At 50.6% G+C, this 15,146-nt stretch overlaps 1 protein-coding gene across 1 annotated transcript in view; it reads left to right on the forward strand.

Annotated features, from left to right (window-relative positions):
• Positions 1-13,524: 13,524 nt before the first annotated feature.
• Csmd2 (CUB and Sushi multiple domains 2) overlaps positions 13,525-15,146 on the forward strand; it is a 575,103-nt gene continuing 573,481 nt past the window's right edge. Inside the window, exon 1 of the mRNA XM_029476560.1 lies at positions 13,525-13,748. Coding sequence (XP_029332420.1) covers positions 13,547-13,748 — 202 coding nt within the window. The 5' untranslated portion in view covers positions 13,525-13,546. The remainder of the gene's footprint in view (positions 13,749-15,146) is intronic.

Here is a 15,146-nt window from a genome sequence, read left to right on the forward strand (position 1 = left end):
TGACTGTCGCCAGAAACTGAGGTGAGCTGCTATGTCCTTTAGCATGTTGGTTTGTTAAGGCCCTCACACTCTATGCTTACTACAGAGAACTTTACTTCCTAATAGTTCTACAGGCTAGAGGTTCAAGACAGAGGCGTCAGTGGTTGTGGGAAGTTTGATGATGTGGCTGTGTTTACTTGGAAGTTTGATGATCAATTTTAATTGCCAACTTGACATAATCTAGAACCACGTGGGAAGGAAGTGTTGGTGAGAGATTGTCTACATGACTGTGGCTTGTGGGCAGGACTGTGAGGATTTAGGTAGTCAACGTTGGTTATGTTCATCGAGATGGGAAGTCCCACCCACTGTGGGCGGCACCATTCCCTCTGTAGGGGATACTGAATTGAGTAAGAGGTAAGAGTGGAGAACATGGGCTATGTACAGGAGGTCACTGTTTCCCACTCTTGACTGTAGATGGAATGTGACTAGCTGCTTCAGGTTCCTGCTTCCTTGGCATTCATCCCCTCAGAAATGGGTTATCACCAACAATTGTGAGCAAAATACATTCTTTCTCCCTCAAGTGGCTTTTGTCTGGGTATTTTATCACAGCAACTGTAAAGAAACTAAGACAGGATCTCTTACCCTCAAATTTAGAGACACCTTCTCCCTTGTCTTCACAGGGGTGCTCTCTGTACATGGCTCTGTCTCAAACTCCTTTTCTTAAAAGAGGCTGGAGGAGGTGGCTTGGCTGGTAAAGTGTTTGTCATGCAAGCGCTGGGACTTGCTTTGACCCTCAGCACCCATGTGAGAAAGCTGGACAGAGTGGTACTAGCCTGTAATCCCAGTGTTGGGGAGGCAGAGAGAGTGGCGCTCGTGCTGGATGCTCTATTACGAAGTGATTGTCTAACACACAGTAACTGCTAGGACAGCACCTGGCACAGAAGAGTCCTACCAAAACACTGTACATTGGTTGTTTTTTGATTACATTGAAACGTATGATACTGGAATTTCTGAACCACAGCTTCTAGGCTAAGTGTAGTGAGAGAGAATTTTAACTGTACTGGGGAAATCATGTAAACCTCTCCAGACAGTGATTTAGTGTGTGTGTGTGTGTGTGTGTGCATGTTGCATGTGTGTAGACATCTGTGTGTGTATGGACATCTGTGTGTGTGCATGTTGCATGTGTGTGAACATCTGTGTGTGTGGGTGTTCATGTTACATGTGTATGGACATCTCTGTGTGTATGTGCATGTTGCATAAGTTTGGACACCTCTGTGTGTGTGTGTGTCATATGTATGTGTATGTGTGCATTTGTATGGAGGCAAGAGACTGACTTCAGGTGTCTTCCTTGAGTCCTCTCCACCTTGTTTACTGGGGCAGGGTCTCTCTCCCAACCAAGAGCTCTTCTTGTGGGCTAGCCTAGCTAGCAGCTTTCTCATGCTTGTGCAGCAAGCATTTTATGCACATGGATACCTCCCCCACTGGCTGCACTTCTGCACCCCAGCCATGAGCCCCCACAGTGCAAGGGACAAGGATTAGGGGAATCTTATACCCTAGACAGATTTAAGCATTCCACCAGTGCATGGTGGCACAGAGCAGGATGACACTGAACTAATTCCAGCACCCAGGGAGTTAGTTATGTTCCCTTGGAAGCCAGGACTGGTGGAGGTGCAGAAGACAGAGTGCTGAACAAGACAGGCTTGGCTTCTGCTGTGTGTGTGTGTGTGTGTGTATTTTTTAAGGACTTGAAACCTGGCATTGATCATCATAGATACCATTTCATTTATGAAGTATTTAAACTTGGAAAAGTTCTTAAATTCTCTGTTACTTTGACTATGACCCTGGGCAGTTTGTTTCACCCCCCCCTCTGTGTTTCAGTTGGCTTCCCTACAAAATAGATGCAATAAAAACACTGGCCTAAGAGAGGTGGTTTGGTGCCAGTTGAGACAACGTATGTATAGAGCCCAGAAGTCAGCTTGGTGAACACAGCGCTTCCAGTGACTGTCCGCCGACAGTCATTAGGGAGGGTTTCTGCTTTCTTCCACCTTCCTACCCTTTTCCCAATTCCTTTTTAATTTTCTAAGAAAACAAAAGCAAAAAACCATGGTCCTGTGTAGTCCAAGGTCAAGCTTCTGACCCTTTGGACCCCACTTCCCAAAGCTTTGCTGGGGTTACAGGCATGCACTGCAACTCCTGGCTTATGCAGTGCTGGAAATCGAATCCAAGGTTCTGTGAATGTTAGGTAAGCTCTGCCAAATGTACCAAATCTCTCCAGCCCCAATGCTCTTGGTTTGGAATCAGAAAAACCTCAGGGGAAGGCAGCATTTCTAACCACCCTCCAGCCAAAGGCTTCTCCTGCATCTGACTCTCAAATGTGGCTAGGTTACAAAACTCAGAAGAGTGCGCATGGCCTTTTAAAAAATCTTAGTGGACCACACGGTACAGCTCAAAAGACTTACCCTAGCATGAAATAAAGGGAAAAAAAGATCCAGAAAGCCAGCTGTCAAGAGGCTGAGACAGAAGGATCTCTCCAAGTTTGAAGCCAGCCCTCGTTTACAAAGTGAGTTCCAGGCTAGCCAGAGCTACATAGCAAGACCCTGTCTCAAACAAACAAACAAACAAACAAACAAACAAACAAACAAATAGGAAACCAAGAAAATAAAAATGAACAAACAGAAACCCAAGCCATACCCAACCTCTTCCTCATCTGACATGTTACTGAGCCTACATACTTCGCACAATAAATATACACTTTTATACTCTTCAAGTATAAAAGAACATTGCAAAGCTCTTTTGCCATTTTGCTTTTGAAATATTTTTGGCCAGGGGTAGTTCATTTAATTTATGATCAACTGCAGTTTCTCCCCAATGTTGGTGCCTATGCAGGAAATCTTGTGCAGAGAGGAAAAACTCTAACCTATAAATCCTTATCAAATGTAATTAAATCTTTATGCCTACCAAATTCAACAGTTAATGAAGTTGACATAATGTTATACTCTGCATTTAATTAAATATTTACTGATTTCCATGTTGCCATTTTCTCCTTTTTATTGTGAGGCTAATAAAATTTTCCAAGCCTCAAATTCTTACAAATCTCTGAAGACTACCCCAACCCACCCCCACTGCCATTTCCTTCATATCTAAAAGAGTCAAAATGCCCAGAGGTGGGTCTGGGATGTCTGAGGACTTCAAATTCTTTGAGGTACAAAGAATGAGAAGAAAGACGTTGATGCCATCTTGTCTCAGCTGCGGAAGAAGGCTGTAGAATAGCAAGCCATTTCCATACATACAGTGTTTTGGAAGCAAGCCTATGTGACTGGGCGCCATCTGTCTCCAGGCAACATCACCAGTAATTCCTTACTACTGGTCCTGTGGTGGGGGGTTATTTCTCCTAACTGCCTCCTCTCTGCCCACAGGTGAGGAGGTAGGTAGGAGCTTGGAAGGTAGCAACTAAGGCATTTGAGATAAAGAGGCTGCTCCCTTGCTTACTTGCTCTGTTTTGGGATTGGTCTGGTGTGCCTTTATATGCAAAGGGACACAAATCTACAAGCAGTTAAGGGGATTTTTGAATAGGGAAATGCAGGCTGGGGATATTTAACTCAGTGGTGGAGCTTTTGCCTTTGCATGAGTGAAGCCCTAGGTTCAATCCTCAGTACTAAAACCAACTAACCAACCAACCAACCAACTAACCAACCAACCAACCAACCAACCAACCAACTAACCAACCAACTAACCAACCAACTAACCAACCAACCAACCAACCAACCAACTAACCAACCAACTAACCAACCAACCAACCAACCAACCAACCAACCAACCAACCAACCAACTAACCAACCAACCAACCAACCAAGCAAGCAAGCAACAACAAGCAACACATAAAAAACTGGTGCCAGATGCGTCTAATATTCCCATTATGAGGTCTGGCCCTCAGTACAAGTAAATCGATTATTATTATCAACAATTATTATGAACCATTTTGTAAAAATGGCAGTCTATGGAGAACTGCACTTAAAGTTGGGGTAACGAAAGGCCATGGTTTGTGAATGGAAAAAAATAATTTAAAAAGGAAAGGACATGACTTCTCTTGAGTATGGTGGAGGAGAAAGTTTATTATAGATATGTAGGAGAGCATGGTCAGACACGGGGATATCTGGCATAGTACAGCACTCTCATGACGCTTTTGTCATGTGAGGAGATGGGCAAGGAGAGTGAGGGGAACCCGGTGCAGCAGCCAGGAGACCTAAAGGGAGTAAGTGAAAAGATCAGGTAACCAAAACGGATGATTATATGGGGAAGAACAGCTGGGGAAGGGCAGCCTAGCCCCTGGACTGGAGAAGTTTAGGGTACATTTGCCAGGAGGGCCCTTTAACAGGTAGGACTGCGGGATACAGGGAGAACCAGGCTGCCAGCATCCACTTTGATAAGTTAAAGAGACACCTCAGCACTTTAGCCTGGGTTTGAAACCTAACAGTTGGCAGAAGTAACTTGCAATGGTGGCCCAATAACACAACAAGGCTGGCTCATTACCCCCTCCCCCAAGTTATGCTAACCATCAGGTGACTTCTATGGGAGATCCCTGCTGGGTTGGCTAGGTTATGCCTAGTTTATGAGGGAAGAGGCAGCCTCAGTTGAGAAAATGTCCACACCTGATTGGCTCACAGAGCCTTTTCTTGATTGATGATTGATGGGGGGGGGGGGCAACTCTTTGTGGATGGTGCCCCTCCTTGGCTGCTGGTCCAGGGCGTTAGAAGAGAGCAGGCTGAGCAAGCCTTGGGGAATGAGCCAGGAAGCAGCAGTCCTCTAAGATCTCTGCATCAGTTCTTCCTGTGTCAGAGTTGCTGGCCTGACTTCCCTCAGTGCTGAGGAGTGATCTGAAGTGGTGGGTGAATTAAACCCCTTTCCTCGAAAGTTGTTTTGGGTCATGGTGTTTTATCACTGTCTCCTTTCTCAACTGCTGCATGGAGCCATTGGTCACCAATATGCATTCCTTCCAACCTCTCCTAACTCACTACTGAGCTCCTCTTGGCAAGGCAGCTTTTGGATTTACAAGAACAACACTTGGCATTACAGAGTAAAGCCCACGCTGACTCTATTGGAAGAAGGCAGGAAGAGCCGCTTCTTCCAGGCCCCTGAACCGTGTGCTGGCATGGAGGTAATAACATAATAAAGCCAGGTATCCCTACTTGCGAGCCAAAGAAGAGAAACAGATTTTTTTTATCGTATCTATTTATTTATTTTATTTTCCGACAGCAGAAAGCACACATCTTCATCTGCAGAGACAGAGTCTTTCCTGGAAATAACCCTAAGCATGAATTTATCATGAGTCCTTGTATAAAGGACTATGATATGTATGAGTGACATAGTGGCCAATATATTCAATTCTGCTTTCATAGGACAGAAATGCTGTTAAGTTGGTCAGTTTCTCATGTCAGGGCTCTCTGAAGACTGAGAGTGTAACATGAAGTCATTGATTCAGGGAAGGCATTTCTTAAAGAAATCCGGCCAATGAAGTCTAGGAAAGGACAGCGAGCCAATTTCACAAACACTACCACCGAGAACCTTCTCAAGCATCCGCCCCGCCCCTCTGTTCATCCATCCATTCATCTGGACGTCCATCCTCCTATCCAGCCAGGAGTCCATCTGCACTCTATCTACTCCTCCACACACTTCTCCAAGTTCATGGAATGTCCACTGTCTTAAGTGAATTTTCTGTTCCCGTGCTAAAATACCCCAGTGAAGACAACATAAAGAGGAAGGATTAGCCACACTCTGGGAAAGCTGGCAAGTCGGGTCAGGCTATAAATCCCCAAGGCCTGCCCCAAGCCACACACTTTCTCTGACAAGGAGCCACTTCCTAAAGGTACCACAGCCTTCTCAACCTGAGACTAAGAGTTCCAGGATGTGAACCTGCGTGAGGCATTTTACCGTTCAAGCTCCAAACTCCACCAAGGCCCCTGATAGGCACTGGCGACGATTGCTTGTACGCTCTCAAGCTCTCAAGTCTGCACTAAGGTTTGAAGGGTGAATAAGAGAAAGACAGATGCAGGGGGGCGGGGTGAGCATCCCAGGTCGATGCACACAGCCCTGAAGGAAGGTTGCCAGCAGGAGCTGCGAAGGCCTCCAAGGGGCGGAGCAAGGTGTTCAAGAACACGGAAACCAAAAATCGGAGCCTGTCTAGACAAAGACGGACAATGAAGACCCTTGCTGGGAGGGCTTAGCAGAAAGTTGAATTTCACCCTGAAGACTCACAGAATGCTCAGGGAGGGCAGGTAGTTGGTGTTTGAAAAGATAACTGACAAGAGCCAGGCAAGAGAAGACGAAGGGCGCCCTTGGCTTCATGGTTGGGCTTACACCAAAGAGCAGATAATGGAGTCTTGGTCGGGATCCTTGAGGCTTTAAGGACCTGTTAAAATCCTCTGGTTTTTGAAGACTAATGATCCGGTAGACATGAACCCTAGGTGAGAGAGTCCACAGTGACCCTCCAGGCGTCTGGTTCTGCGGGGTCTACGTGGGTGTGGACAATGTTTCCTGAAAAGGAGGACTGAACAGAAATTAGAAATGAGTTCTGTCTGAGCAGGCTGGTAGGGAAAGTCTCCTTCGGTCATACAGGCACCGAGAACTCAAGAGGTAAGTTAAAGTGTGTGCCATCATGAACTTCCAGTCAGCCTGGGTAATGGCAGATGAGAAGCTGACCATTATAGAGCCCGGGGCCTCACAGACTGCCTTCTCTCAGATCCACAGCTTGGTGCGGCATCTTTCCATTGTATCTTACCTCCCTGCACTGGTCACTCTGCATGCTTCTAGAAAGTGCAGCTACTCACCCGGGAACCCCGCCTTGGCTGAGAGTAGAGCTCGTCTTGTTTCCACCCTACCCCTCTAGTAGCGTAATTAACTGTGCTTTATTGTCTAACTCGTCTTAATAAACCATCACCCAAGAAGGGCAGGAACCACGGTGGGGGAAGGGGATGTCTCTGGTTCTTTTACTCTTGCTTCCTTGGGCCCTAGCACGGAGCCCGACGCATAAAGGAATACTTGTGGCATGAATGGATGAGTGAATGAATGGACTGCCTAGGAAAACAGAGAAAACAAAGAAAGCTATTCCAGAGCTATAACAGCCCCCAGTCACTCACTGGCTTATTGCTATTAAAGAGTATTTTACACAGGGTGGTCCAGGATGGGTGTTTCTTATGGACTAGTGAGTTTTCCTTCCCATGGTGACTTAGAGAGCCAGACCTTATCTGTCTGTAGTTTAGCCATCCTCCAAATGTCTGTAGTTTAGCCATCCAGTCCACCCTTGCTTACATGCCTTTGGCTGGAACCTTGTCTTACATTACACCCAACTGCAAAGGTGGCTGGGAGATGTAGTCCCGCCCGAGCATTCGCTTGTCCCTGACAATCAGCAGTACTGAGTTTGGGTAGGGTCATTATTTGGGGTGGAAGGAGTCTCTGCAGGCATAGTAGGATAATTAGCAGCAACCTTGGCCTCTGTCTCCCAGGTGCCAGTAGCACCAATCAATGTGATAACGAAAAAAATGTCTGCTTTCGTGGTCAGATGTCCCCTGGAGGGAAAAATTACCCTCTGCTAAGAATCTCTATTTTGGAAGCTAGATGTGGTGGCCCACCCCCTTTAATCCCAGCACTCATGAGGTAGAGGCAGGCCTGTGTACTCTGTGAGTTCAAGGCCTGTGAACTCTGTGAGTTCAAGGCAGGCCTGATCTACATAATAAGTTCCAGGACAGTCAAGGCTGTTACATAGAGAAACCCTGTCTAGGGTAAGGGTAAGGGGTAGCAATCCATGCCTAAAGGGTCATCTCACCCAACAGGGGGGCAGAGTGGGGGGGGACTATGAAAGTTTACCTGGGGGAGGTGGCATTGAGCTGAGCAGTAGTTAAAAAAGGAAATGATGTTGCAGGCAGGGGAAGTGGTGTGAAGAGGGAAAATGGCTGTTAAAGGGGGGGCTTTAAGTAGCTATAATAACCCAGGACAGCCCCCCCGCTTTGCTAGGGATTATGATATGACACAAAAAGGGAAAAAATGATTTGTCTTGTCCCCAACGTGAACCTTGCTTCTTTCCTTCTTCCAGGATTGGAGATTTTCCCAGAAGAATAGGAAAGTTTGGTGGCCCCAACACTCAGTAACACTGGAGGGTAGCATGGACTCTGGCCCGGCTCACTTCTTCCTCTGTATTGTGGAGCTGGGTGGAGCTGGGTGTGGGTCCTCCTGGGCTATTCATCCATGACTCTGTCCTAATGGTACCGCAGCACCAGCCTCACCTCAAGAAATCCTCTGATCTGTCTAATCACACTCAGGATTAGAACCCCATCTTCAGCCACACTCCAGCCTTCCTTCTGTGCACAGCCCTGGCTCCAAATTCCCTCTTCAGACTCTGCAGACTCACTCCTCATAGCTGAGCGTCCATGCATATCCACCCTAGCCCTCACAGGGGACCCTCACAGAGGACCCTCACATGGGACTCTCACAGGGCACCCTCAGAGGGGACCCTCACAGAGGGCCCTCACAGAATGCCCTCACAGGGGACTCTCACATAGCGCCCTCACAGGGGACCCTCACAGGACACTCACAGGGCTCCCTCACAAGGCACTCTCACAGGGTCCCTCACAGAGTGCCCTCACAAGGGACCCTCACAGAGGATCCTCACAGGGATAGAGCACCCACTACCTGCTCCCCCACCCCCCACTCTCATTCTCTCTCCCTGAGCTTTAGAAGGCTTTTTTATTTTCTTTTTGGGTCAGAATGAAAATTTCAGGGCACCCAGACCACAGTCCTTACTCGAATCAAGCTGAGCTCTCCAAAGCATCAGGCTTTGTTTTCTTTCTAAAACAAACTCTGATCTTATCTAGATATTAAGCTTATCTTGGCAAGTCACTACACTGCATTGGACTTTTTTTTTCCCTTCTCTCTCTCTCTCCCTGAAATGTGATATTATGAAGAGACCTTGACCTGGGGCTGCCTATTGCTTATCTGGGGAATGGAAGGGGTGGGCAAAGAGCTGACTCTGGGCTGACAGCCACACTATGCCAGGCTTGAGGGAGGGGGCCTGGAAGACCTCTTGTTCAGCCTCTCTGAAGGTCTCACCATTGCCCCCACCCCTCCAGCCTCACCCACATACTCAGACTCGCGCCTCTGAGTGGTCAAGCTTGTCCCGTGTTCCTCTCCTTCCTTTTCATTTCTCATAGAGAGGCCAGAGTACCTGCACAGTTGTGTCACTTGGTCCCAATGGGCTAGAAATAGAAGTACACCTCTGCAATCAGTACTTATCCACCTTCCACAGTAGGCCCTGCTACAGACCCCTGTGATGTCCACATACTATCAACAAACAAATCCAGAAACCAAAGCCAAACAAACAAACAACCCAAAAACAGCAAACAAAACCCTCTCTTTTACTCCTTTATCTAGCTCTATGCCTGCCAGCCAACACTCTACTACTGAGCTCCACCCTCATCCCCAACAGACACCTCCTTACGTATGTATTCTGATTGCCATCCATCTATCTGTTGCTCCTCCACCCGAAACGTCCTCCCCACTTGATAGGGACTGAGCTGTGCTCCCACTTCACAAAAGACAAAACTTGACCCCCTCCCAGCCCCCATTTTTAGTATGTAATTTGGTTTGGAGTTAGAGTTTTTAAAGAGGTGATTAGGTCAAAATGAAACTGTTAGGGTGGGATACTGATCCAAAATGATGGGTCCTTCTGAAAAAGAGGAAGTCTGGATTCCTGTGTGCAGAGAGGGGGGAACAAGGGAAGATGGGAGAAGTCATTTGTATCAACAAGCCATGGAGACCTCAGGAGGAACAAAGCCAGGACCCGAACCCCGAGAACTTGAGAGTCCATAGCTGTGAGGAAATCATTGCACAAACCACGCAATGGGTAGCTACCTCAGCCCTAGCAAGCAGATATACCTCTTTCCTACTACATAAGGCTAAAGTCCAAACCCTCACCAGTCCTGTCCTGGAGATCTGTAGGATCTGCCTCCTGGCTGAGGGGGTGGGGTCCTGCATCTCTGTTAATCTCAGTCCAGCCTTACCCTCTGTAGTGGTCTGAATATGCTTGGCCCAGGGAGAGGCCTTGCTGGAGGAGGTGTGGCCTTGTCAGAAGGGGTGTGGCCTTGCTGGAGGAGGTGTGGCCTTAGAGGAGGTGTGGCCTTGTTTGAGGGGGTGTGGCCTTATTAGAGGAGGTGTGGCCTTGTTGGGTGGTGTGGCCTTGTTGGAGGGGGTGTGGCCTTGTTGAAGGAAGTGAGTCACTGTGGAAGTGGGCTTTGAGACCCTTTTCCTAGATGTGTGGAAGTCAGTCTCTCATGGCTGCAGTTGTGTTAAGACGCAGAACTCTCAGCTCCTCCTGCATCATGTCTGCCTGGACGCTGCCATGCTCCCCACCATGGTGGTAGTGGACTGAACCTCTGAACCTGTATGCCAGCCCCAATGAAATGTCCTCTATAAGAGTTGCCTTAGTCATAGCAATGGAAACTGTAACTAAGATACCCTTTGTCACTTGGAGCCTTCCACAAGGAAGGCCTTGCATGATCCCTCTCTAAAGAAACCCCTCTGCAACTTGATTAATTTTAGGACCATTTTCAGGGTCATGTCAGAGAGGGCTTCCCAGACACACCCTGTGAAACTCGCTCCATATTCGCTCTTGTTTCCTTCATCGGGAACCTTAGTCATGTTTGCTTACTTAAATAGCTCCATCAAGTCAAGTGCCATCCACTATCCTGGGTATTTCTTATCTAACACAGCACCCGGACACATAGTAGCGCTCAATGAATATTTGTTGAGTAAATGAATCTTCATCCTCTTCAAGTCTTTATCGTGCATCAAGGTCCAGCCCAGGTCCTCTTTTCATTAGTCTTCTGATACACCAAGTTCAAAGCCCACTTAGTGTGCTGATATGGCTCTATGTGGCATGCCTCTCCATCCGTGGTGATTATAACTGTCTGGCTGTATCAGCTACCTGTGGGTTTCCACCTCTGTTTCCTCCCAAATCGGGACCACACTCTGAGCATCTCCACGGGGCTCACAAAAAGTCCAGTGAAGGGCCTCGGAACACAGGAGGCGCTATGTAAACGTGTGCAGACCCAAATAGATCAGAGTAAGCCACAGAGGTGGGAGAAGTGGGTCGTTTACAGGGATTGAAAGTGTGCTCTGCCTTCCACAGCCCCTAGGAAGGGTGGGGAGACAGACATAAAGGGCGAGCCTCAGCTGTCGGTTCCAGTCAGAGCTGGTTTCTTTGGTAGGAGAAAATTCCTTGGCTTTGAGCCTCAGAATTATGGAAAAGCCCAGCTGTAGGGTGCAGAGGTCTCGCCACCATTGCGGGTCGTGCCTTTCCCTGGAAGAGAACCCTGCTTAGGAGGGAGGAGAAGGGTCTAGCGTATACCCTCAGCATGACACAGCCAGCCAGCAACCCCCACTCCCCACCCTTGAAGGCCACAGTACCATATCCTCCCCCACTCTGCAGGGCTGGTGGGAAGGCACAGCCAACCTCAGCTAGCTGAGCTCTTTGGGGGCCTGGGCCTGGACAATGAGAAACGAACAGCCCCCTCCTCGCTACCCTAGGCATATAAAGCAGGCCTTTCACTGAGGTTTTCTGGCTGCTTCAGTTGGTTCTTGGCACTCAGAGAGACTGTGTCGGGATGGGCCAGTGTGATGGGGGTGGGGAATGGGACCCGCGATTCACAGAATTCTCCATACCCACTCCGGGGGCCACCAGGCGCCTTCCCCAGCTGTGGGATGAGCTCATGCAGGGAAACCGGAACCACCAAGGTTGGGGTGGAGGGAAAGAGAAAGACTAGTACCAAGCGCTCTGAGAAAGTGTGGCTCTGTGGAGCAAGTTTTTGGTGGGAATAAGAAGTAGCGTCCACTCCTCCTCCATATTCCCCTCCACTCCAATCCCAGACATAACCCCGAAGCCCTATTGTATGCCTTTCCTGAGAAATTCCCAGGCTCGCCGCCGACAGCTGGTCAACTTGGGTTGCAGAAACCCCCTAACCCAAGTTGCCAACCCTGAAGTCCCTCTCTTAGCTCTTCCCAGGAAATGTCCCGGCGTCGCCGCCCGCCATCAGGGTTCCCGGGCTCCTGAGCCTCCAGGATGCCAGAACGCCAGCTTGGCTAAATCACTTGATTGTCAGACTGCCTAAACGCAAGATCTGCCTCTCTGGGTGACTCTGGCAGAGGGGGGTGGGGTGGGGTGTACACCGGCAGGTGCTTTTACGCTGCGCTCGCCAGGCGGAGCCTTCTCCCCCTGCCTTGTTGCTCGCGGTCCTCTCCGGCCTCCCTCATCTCCCTAAGGCGTCTCTTCGCTCTAGGCAAGAGTTTGGCGTAGGCAACGAAGGAGCCCTCGTGACTGGCAGAGCAGCCTAGGGTAGACCAGCCTGAGACCGCTGCTGAGGCGGAGGGGGTTGGTGTGTGTGTGTGTGTGGGGGGGGGGGACTACGCTGCGCCTTTGTGGGTCTGAAGGCAGCCGCTACCAGCCTGTAGAAGATAAGGGCTCACTTCCTTGGGAGAAACTCATCCGGTTTGGGGCCCTGGTTGGGTGGGTGTGGGGGACAAGTAGGGCCCAGTCACTTAAATTAGAGGGTAAATTGTTCAAGGGACTCGTACACAACCCTTCCACCAATCCCATACCCGCTCCTGCCCCCAATCTCAGTATACATCCCTGCGGTTTTGTCTTAGACTAGGGGTAGGACTGCCCTGGACTGAATGACTGGACCATTCACCCCCCTGTTTCACTCACCCTTCAATTCCTAACCCTGTCTTCTTCTGTGTCCGCGAACCCATCTCCTGGGGTGGGCTACAGCTAACTGAGCTCCAGAGTGTCCTCCCCAGACCCAAGACTACAAGTTCAAAGCCAGTACCCAAGATTTTCTCGCAAGAGCCAAGACTCGGGGGAACTGCAATCTTCTTTGGTTACCTCTCCCCCAGACAGTATTCCCATTTCCAAACGTGGAGGAGGCGTGTGTGTGCCTGAGTATGCAAGAGTGTGTGTTTCTGTGCGTGCGTGTGTGTGTGTGTGTGTGTGTGTGTGTGTGTGTGTGTGTGTGTACGGGAGGGGGTGTACTGATGGTGATCTTTTAAATGAAAACCGGAGGACTGAACTTAAAAGAAACTGGTCAATTGTAGAACAAATAGGAATAAACAACCCTTTAGATGTAATTTGTGGTTTATTAGGGGGTGCAGGTGGCGCTGAAGAACACCCCCCATCCAGTTTTTTTTTTCCTTAACTGCGCCTCCACCCCCAGCATTTGGAGCGGCGGAGAAGCGGCTCCGGAGTGATTAATCCGGGGATAATTCACCCCCCCGCCCCCCGGCGCGAACCCCGCGAAGCGGGATTGGAGCGAGTCATTTCCGAGAGCGCAGCGCGCCTCTCCCCGGCCGGGCGGACACTTGGTTCATTCCAGCCGCAGAAGCTCAGGGCTCCCGCGTACCGGGATTTTTTCCCCCCTCCCGGAGCAGGAAGAAAAAAAAAAAAAAAAAAAAGCTACAGAGCTCTCCTGACCTCCTTTCTCCTCGGCGGCGGGCGAAGCCTCTCCCTCGGGCTGCTGGCCGCGCTATGCCGCGCTCGCGGGGACCGGAGCAAGGATGTTGCGGCTGCCCGGCAGGGAGGGCTCGCGGCGAAATCGGGATTTGGGCGCTTGTGCCGGGTACCGGGAGTCGCTGGGGCCGCCCGCCGCCACCACCACCGCCGCCACCGCCGCCGCCACCGCTGCTGCTGCTGTTGGGCTGGGGGCTGCTCAGTGCCTCGGCTGCCGCGGGTGAGTCTGACCGCGCCGCCCGCCCCACCCGAGCCCACCCAACCTCGACGCGGTCCCAGTCCCTTCCCCCACCTCGACTTGGCTTCCTTCTTCCGATTACCCACCCTGCTGCTCATCCTCCTCTCTGTCTGCCCAGATCACCTACTCCATCTTCGACCACATCCTCACCTCTACCCTCATGGATGTCCCCAACCCCAGCTGCAACTTAGCCGGATCAGGCCGGTATGGGGGGCCTGGGAGACAGACATCCCCCTCCACGGGTTGCGGGCCACCTGGACTGTGGCTTCAGTTTCTCCTGTCTCCCAGCCCCCCAAGATGCCAAGCTTTTCCGGGATAAACTTTCCCAGAGCCATACTCCCCCATCTCTCCCCATTCCGCCTGGCACACCCGTCCTGGGGGTTGGAGAGTCTCGGCGCGCCCCCTCCGCGTCTGCAGGGTCTGTCTTTCCCCGCCCCCGCCCATTTTCTCCGACCAAAGCCTTTGCCCCCGCCCAAACAGCCCTGAGACTGCGGTCACCACCCACCTCCTTAGACGCCCTCCGCCCGCCCCCTCGGTGCTTGGGCTGGGGGCGGGATGCAGGTGGGCGCGCGCCCAGGTCGGGGGTCCGTGCAATCTTTCTTGAAGGGCTCATATGAAGATCTGAAGGGGGTTTGAACCACTGGAGGTGGAGGAGGAGGTCGTGCCAGGTGGGGAGGGAGGAGGGGGAGTGTCATTGCCAGGGTCCGCGCCGACACATCCCCTCTACTCGGCTCCTACTCCGCGCCAAAGTGCCCTTTCCCGCGCCCTGCTGCAGCCAAACGCCTGGGCTGCGGCATCCGTGGCTCGGGTGGCAGACTGGATCTCCTTAAGCCAGCCCGGACAGACCTGAAGGGTGTGGAGAGTCGCGGGACTTTAGGATGGATGTATGGTTGCAGCTTACAGTTCCTAGGAGAGAGGCATGTGGACCTTTTAGTGAGCCCAGTCGCTCTAAAGGTTGCTGGTTTCAACTGGTCTTCTACTTTACCCACGGCACCTTCAGATGCTTAGCCACAACCTAGAAAGTTCCGCGTGCCCGTTGGGGGACCGGTCCAAACAGGGATGCCTTGAGCTGCGTTATCACTTTACTGGATGCTGACACCCGCTGGGGAAGAACACCCGAAGCACCTGATGCCTGGGCCTGGAGCCGGGACACCCCGCCCCACAGTAGCGGTTTTGTTGCTGTTGCTTGTTTGCTTGGTGTTTTAAAACCACAGGTTGAGCCTCTCAAGCCTTGTCGTGGGCCATCCCCAAGCCCTGGCGCTTCTTGGAAAGTGCGCCCCTCCCGTGGTTGGCCAGTGTGTGGTAAAAACTCTCATGCCCTCTCTGGCTTTCAGCATCTTGTGAAATGTCCCATCAGACGTTGTCATTCACCATATAACC

The sequence above is a fragment of the Mus caroli genome, chromosome 4 (genome assembly GCF_900094665.2).
Source record: "Mus caroli chromosome 4, CAROLI_EIJ_v1.1, whole genome shotgun sequence".
Classification (NCBI taxonomy): Eukaryota; Metazoa; Chordata; class Mammalia; order Rodentia; family Muridae; genus Mus; species Mus caroli.